General features: G+C 38.4%; 1 protein-coding gene across 1 annotated transcript; it reads right to left on the reverse strand.

Annotated features, from left to right (window-relative positions):
* Positions 1-379: 379 nt before the first annotated feature.
* N7510_006784 (uncharacterized protein) lies at positions 380-1500 on the reverse strand (the record flags this gene model as incomplete). Its single annotated transcript, XM_056978709.1, has 4 exons — positions 380-639; positions 694-867; positions 1061-1274; positions 1471-1500. The coding sequence occupies 4 exons, from the start codon at positions 1498-1500 to the stop codon at positions 380-382; spliced, it is 678 nt and encodes a 225-aa protein (XP_056831752.1).
* Positions 1501-7610: the final 6110 nt, after the last annotated feature.

Raw genomic sequence — 7610 nt, forward strand, 5'->3', positions numbered from 1 at the left:
GACGACTGCCAGCGGGTGAGTACGCTGGCTACAACGCAGTGCAGCGAAAACTCACTGAATGGCACCTTGATTCCGCCCTCAGTGCTATAATATTTTTGATATCCTCGATGGTGCAGTCGAGGCTTGGACCCACTGGATCAGATTTTCAGCCGAGGGGGGGCATGCCCTTGCCGAGAAGAGACTTACCCTGGTGCCATACCACACAAGTGAGTCGGGATTGCCGATATTGTCGAGCTCGTTGTTATCTACAAGAGTCAGCACATCTCCAAATCGACAGGGTCTTTGGTCCACTCACAGTACGTGTGGATGACTCGCATCAGATCGGCACCCATAGTGGGCAGGGCCTCGTACGCAACCATTTCGGCTCCTGTGGCGAATGTCAGAGAGAAGACGACGGGGATTCGCTCGACTCACCATTATCAGACTGGAATATGATGAAAGTGTTTTCAAACTCCCCAATCTGCTTCAGGTAGCGAACAATTTTGCCCACGTTCTGATCCATGTTGGCCACCATGCCGGCAAAACACTCCATGGCTCGGGCAGAGGCTTTCTGCTCGTAGGCATCCATATCCTGCCATCTCTTGATGGCCTCCGGTGCGATCACCTCATGGGGCGTGATGTCTTGTCCACTATCCTGAGCTTCTGAAGGGATTGGAGTCGCTCAACCGGAGCACATCGGAGCCGTCGTCATACATGCCCTTGTAGCGCCCCCGGTCCTCACGGCTACACTGGAAAGACCAGTGAGGAGCAGAAATAGCAGGTATGCAAAGAACGGCTTCTCCTTGTTCTCTGGCGTCCGCTCGTCGATGTATTTGATGAGGTTGTCGGAGTAGAAATCGGACGTGAAAAAGCCACTCGGATCCTGGTCTATGTCGGACTCAATCTCCACTCTCTTGCTGTCTTCACTATACAGGGGAGGGATATTATAAAAGCTAAGGTGGATACTTGCCAGAATCTTGTGAGAAGAAGATTCGTTCCATGAATTGGCATATTGATGTCGTAGATGCGGCAAAAAAGAACAATGATGGATAAACCGCCGCTAGCAATAAAACATCTCAACTCGGCGGGGAAGGCATATCCGGGATCGTCTCAGCGCCCGTCTGTGGCATGATCATGGTGAGCATCGTGGATGCAGCAGGCGTAGGTTTGACATCTTCCTTGGCGATGGGAGCTTCCAGCTGAGTCGTTCCTGGGGTGACAAGGTAATCTTCCGGGTCCTCGTTGCTCAGCGCTTCAATTTCTTTCGAACATATTACATCCTCACAATCAATGTCCTCAACTTCATGTTCGACCTCACCCAGTGTCAGTCGGCAAGAGATGGTGCCATTGTTAAACGCATATCCATAGTCGAGGATTCTAAGGCTGCCCGCCTCATCGTCCTGAGAATCGCGTCGTTTTGTGCCGCTGCCACCACTGGAAAAATCGAGGAAATACAAAAATAGTTCCCTGTTATCATCGGCATCGCCAAACAACTGTTCTCTGCTTTATGATATACAGCATTCCGATAGACCCCTTGGGAAACTGATTCAATGTATGTCATAACTTGTATTAGGAAGTGTCGCTATCAGATTCATTGTCTATCCTCCGAACGCTGGTAGGATCATTGAATTGCTTAGTATAAGTTTAACCAGCCCATTCCTTCAGATCAAAATCGTTTACCCGTCTGTCATGAATCCACAATTGATAGTCGTCTCAATGATTTGGAAATTGCCGCTGCGGTGCTAAGTCTCTTTCAGGCCTAAATATCATTGCTGATTAGCTTCTACTTTTCTCAAAATGCCAGTAAGAATGGTATTTGATGGGGACGCAGCTCTACTGCCACCTTCGTGCTTGCAGGAACTGAGGATAGCAAATCAATGTCTGTTTCAACAGACTATCTTAGTACTACTGTATTGAGAATATGTTTGATGGAAGTTTGAAATTATTCTAGTTTTGTAGCTTTCTCGTTCGACTAACATATATGGTACAAGCCATGCGCAGTTGTGTCTCAAATATACTAAAACATAGCAGGATCTTTCTCGGCATTGTGAAGCAAAAGTTTTCATGATAGACTCGCTGCTATTTTTGATGCTTTTATGTTCTTCTCATATGAGAAGCGTGAATAAATCTATTGATTGATTGACCAGGACACGCCAAAGCGGTAAGGGTCCGTATAACCAATATACTTAGTGTAGTATCGCTAAATACGTAAAAGAATACTCTATTTATGAAGGTACTCCAAGGTATATATACTATATAGTAGCAACCTTAAATCGCTACTAATAGCAGTAGTAGTTGTTTGTTCCATTTAGCTTACCTTATAGCCGCCATAGGGGAGTGTAGCTAGGCCTACCCGGTAGCGAGAATGTGAGTAGTACCCTAACGCTCTATATACTAAAAGTCAAGCGGGCTCTCTTATTAAGTAGGGCGCTAATATAGATATAGAAAGATAGAAAATCAAAAATATAAGAAAAGAATAGAGAGGCTACATAATAAAAAAAAAATAGCAAAGAAAGTTAGATCTCCGTCCTATTAGTAGCCGCTCTTATTGTCATACATTCCTAAGACGGCGCGATATTAAGTTACTATACTACGCTCTATAGAGATATATTACGCCGACTACGCCGACTACAAAAACTATCTCTACCACCTATGCTATCCCCTCTTTTGTTATCTTCTTTTCCAGCTTCCTTACATCCCTAAGTTCTCCTCTCCTCCGTTCCCTTTCTAATTCAATATCCGCTCCTATGAACGTAGGTACCGCTATTCTGTACTAGAGTAGATCGTCATATTAGGGCGTTAGTAATATCCCTGTCTATAGGAGTGTAGGGTATAGTATGTAGCAGCTCCTCTTTGAAAAGGGGGTACTCTATTAATATATACTTGAGAATCCATTATTCTAGATATAGACAGACGTATTAAGGTGAATCGACTCTCGGAAATCTCTTAAAATACTAGTTGAGGCTAATAATGTTTTAGCCTTATCTAGGTTATGATTAATGCTAATACTTTCTTTTGTCCTCTCTAGAATTAAGAACCTTCCTCGTTAGGATTAGAAGTCGTTTGGTAAACTTTGTACTTTTGTCCTTCTTCTATACCCGTTCCTACGCGATTCTCGCTATTGTACGAATCCTGTGCCTTACAGTAGTACTAAAGCAAGGCGGATATATTAGTCGTAGGGGGCTAGGGTTCTGCTCTATACTACTTTTCTCTCCTAATTCGATAAGTTTAATCAGAGGAATGCCCTTACAGGCTAGAATTTACTACAAATACACATTAAGTAGGAGTTACTGGAGGTTTTTTATATACCCTTCGAGTTATAGTTATACTTATCCTAATAGTATTCGTATTCGACGTAATTATCCAAGTGCTGCTTAAAGTTCAAACTCCTACCTATTAGACCAATTAAGACATCTCGTCCTTCTATAACCTAATTGATTATAGTGGATACATAGTTTTTTGGGGGGAGGGATGGATTTAGGCTTCATTAGAGAATTTGAAAAACCCTATATATGAATATTTATGACTAACTTTATAGAATATAAGGTCTATAACTAAACTACTAGCTTTCTATAAAGGCTTATAAATTAACTTAAAAATCAAGCGGCTAAATACTACAATTTCTAAACGTATTCCACATAGTAGAGCTCTTAAAGGATTTAATTCAGGTTTTATGGATTTATCGAAGGATCTTCTTTAACAACTGATCTACCATATCGTATAGTATCATTATTCGTGATATTATAATAGTATTGTAGTATAATAGTTAAGGATCGAAACGTTGAAGCTTATCGGTAAGTTATCAAAGGGGGGCCCCCTTGAGCCTAGGATTTCGTCTACTCATAAATAAAGAAAGCTATTGATAGCCCTATATAAGATTTGGTTAGCTATTATTTGATAAAACAATCTAATAGTCATCCAGGAGGTTAATCTCTATATGATATCGCTCTATATAGACCTACGCTTCAAAAATGAGAATTGGCACTATTATCCACCTATCTATAGCAATATATTCAATAAAGTAACTAATTTGGATATTTTAATAGACAGAATAGAGCTATTGATCTCTTTATATTACGTCGTAACCCTTAGGATTTTCTCTAGCCAAGTTAGAAACCAGATTTATTAGAATTGTAGATTTTAGATGGGCTAAATTTTTAGATCAGTTAAATCTTTAAATTTAAAAAACTACTGATGAGTTTCGTGCCTGAGGTGTAAGCACCCACCAACCTAGATAGATAAGATTTCCCTTTTGGGAGATCTCTCATCAATACAACTCCCTCCACTCGTTTTCCTCTCACCCATGATCTCGCTCCTCAGGTCTCTGGTGTGGCCCTCCGACTTCCCAGTGTCTCGACGCTATCAACTACTTCTTAATTACTGGCAATTTATTAGTATTGCATCGCTTACCCTCTTCAGGCTTTGAGTAGTATAGTCGAAGGTACTGGGTAGGCGTTTTATAAAGCAATAGACCTAATCAAGCTTAAAGCAATTATCAGAACTACACCGTGAGAATATTCAACTTGTATAGCGTCTAATATTAGACGCTGTTTTTGGATTCCAATAGCTATTATATAGAAGCACCTAGCTCTTTAATATATACTTTGGCCTTATTTGGTTATCTATTAAATAAATAGTTATAGGGCACGTCGAGTGATTAGGCCCCTAAAATGCGAATTCGAAGCTAATTGTATCGCACGTTAAACTCTTATGCTAAAAGTTTAGGAGTTTCGCGGTTAGAATATGTATAGAGGACACTTATAATATAATTTTGGGTTTTAGTAATTAGAAAGCATTATATAGTTAGTAGTTCTTAGAAGTTGGAAATTAAAATATCTTTAGCGTTAAGATAAAATTAATTTTAAGGTAGGGGTGACGGGAAACGCTATTGATACACAGAGTCGGAGTATGGAGTAGGGGCGGGCGTATTGCGAATCTTATTCCGCGGGGTCAAAATCATCTGGCAGGCTGAGAATTAGGGTCATTGGGATACAAACCGGCGGTCATCGTTCTCATCTCAAGTCCCGAACGCATCCAAGGTTAGCACGAGTCTGACTATTCAGAGGCCAGGAGATGCAAGTCTCCTATTGAACGGTCAAGTATGTCGAAAGAAACCAGCAAACGAAACCCACTGGTACTGTCTCTATACAGGAACGCTCACCCACAGTTGCCATTCAAGAGGTGAATGGTTAACAGAATTGGGATCTATTAGACTATCCCTGGTATCTAATATAAAACTTATTTATAAGACATATAACGTTAGTTAGCTGTATTTCTTTATAAAACGATTATTAATCTTCTAACTAGTCTTTTTTATATACCTATATTAATTTAGGACATAGCTTAAAGATCTTTAATTTGAAAAGTCTCTAAACGGGCTTAATTAGATTCAAACTAAGGGAGTATAGCTATTCTATTACTTAACTATAGAATATACTTTTGAACGTAGGCTACCAACATAACGTAGGACCTTTTAAGGTATAAATTAGTTATGTCTATTATAAGCTAAGTTAGGGAACTCCTACTTTATAATAATAATCTAGCTCCAGCCTAAACTATTTATAAAATATTTTAATCTAAGGCTTAATATTTATGTTACGCTAGTATACTCTAGAACAGGATCGAAAGACCTATCTCTAGAATTAGATATATGTTAAATTAAACATTTGTCTAAAAGAATAACATTAAATTACCCATTTCAACGCTAGTAACGCACAAAACGCTTCTCCTAAGTATTTATTTACATAAGGTATCTAGAGCCGTGATTTTTATTCCTCAAGGCTATAATACCTTGAAATTTTATAAATAGTACTTATTATAGGATAGATTTATAGGAACATATAGATCGGACCTTATAGTTTATAAGTTAACCTAAACTTAGCACGCCTAGAGTATAGAACTATTGAAAACCATTTTACTCGTATGTTTATAACATAGTAGGAGCTATATAATAACTAATTAGTTCTTTACTTGTTATTATAGTACGCACTAAAGAAAGCTACAAGTAATCGAGGTTTAGAGCTTTTAATTATTATTATTATATACCTATAAGGCGAAGACCTAGAAAACTTAAGATAAAAGAAAGCTATTAAGGTAGAACTTCTGCTTAAAGGATATAAAGGCTGTTAATTCTATCTACTTGGTGGACATATCTTTATAACTAATCCTATATCCCCTAGTAGTTGAGTCCTTACCGCTTTCGTGGGCTCTTTATACCCTAGTTAATTAATATTTACCCTTCCCTATCCTTCCCTATCTCTGTCCTCCCTCTCCTATTATTAGCTAACATAATGTTTAAATCGAATATTAACATTAAATATAAATCACTAACGCCAGGGATGCATACTATGAGTATAGTAAGCCGAGAATTAGGCCCCTCACCTAGAAATTCTATATTTCCTATTAGCCCCCAAAGGAATATTTTTAGGCTCAATAATCTAGTTTTATGAGAACTTAACTAACGTAGTACTTATTTTACAAAATAGGTACCTCCCTAGAAGTTTTAGAATTCGAAAAGAGAAAACTATTAACCTAAACATTGCAGATACCGAAGGATTATGGAGATAATAGAAAAGTAGTTTCGTAAAGTAGGTGGTAATATAAGCCCTGAAAGTCAAACTGATGGGTGGGTGCCTGAGGTGTCAGCGCCCACCGCCGTAGATAGATAGGATTTCCCTTCTGGGAGATCATGAATCATGATCAATACAACTTCACTACCCGTTCGTTTCCTTTCCATGATCTCTCTCCAGGTCTCCGCTGTGACGTCCGACGGCCTCCCCTGAGTCGACCGGCCATCACAAACTAAGTATAAGCAACAAGGAAACCCTTGGAAGATTATTACTATCTAGATCGGGGGTAGTAATAGTAGAGACCGTAATATTGGTCGAAAATATCGTAGTAGATAGGTAATACCCTTAATGATCTTCTTTGCTAGTATAGTTTATATTATGTAATACCCTTAATGATCTCTTTGCTAACTAGTATAGTTTATATTATGTAGTATTAAGACTAACGATTATATTAGAAAGATTATATATATTATTATAACCCTAGAGGCTGGATTAACAACACAAATATCTCTTCTTTATTTAATGGTTAATTAATACTACTACTACTAACCTCTAACATTAAAGGTTTAGGTAAATCAATGGTTGTCGTACTTCGATGAGTATACAAAAGGCTGTGTTAATATGCTGCGTAATAGATATCGACTTCTGTTTCTTAGTAGCTATAAGTTTTACAAAAGAATATGACCCTATAAACTATTATACGATAATCGAATTCTTCCTTACTATTTCCTTCGGAACTAGAATAGACATGTATAATTATTATGGTATATCAGTTATAAAGAGGAGAGATTCCTTTATGAGATCTAAAAGGTTCTAATATAGTGTCTTAGAAGTAAAAGTATCTATATAATTTTAAGTGTTATATATATAGGCTTTAGTCCTTCAACCCAAAGGCTAGACGATATAGTAGATCTAGTCGTTTACAATAGGGATAATAAACACCCCTTATACTAGTTTGTCTCTTAGATTTAGGTGCATCCACCCACACCTGATTGGTTAATATAGGGGAAATAGTGTCTGCGGCCTAGGTAACTAGCTAATTCTGCTTGGATAATACTAATT

Source organism: Penicillium lagena, assembly GCF_028827675.1.
Source record: "Penicillium lagena strain IBT 129212 chromosome Unknown utg000005l_segment0_segment0, whole genome shotgun sequence".
In the NCBI taxonomy this organism is placed as follows: Eukaryota; Fungi; Ascomycota; class Eurotiomycetes; order Eurotiales; family Aspergillaceae; genus Penicillium; species Penicillium lagena.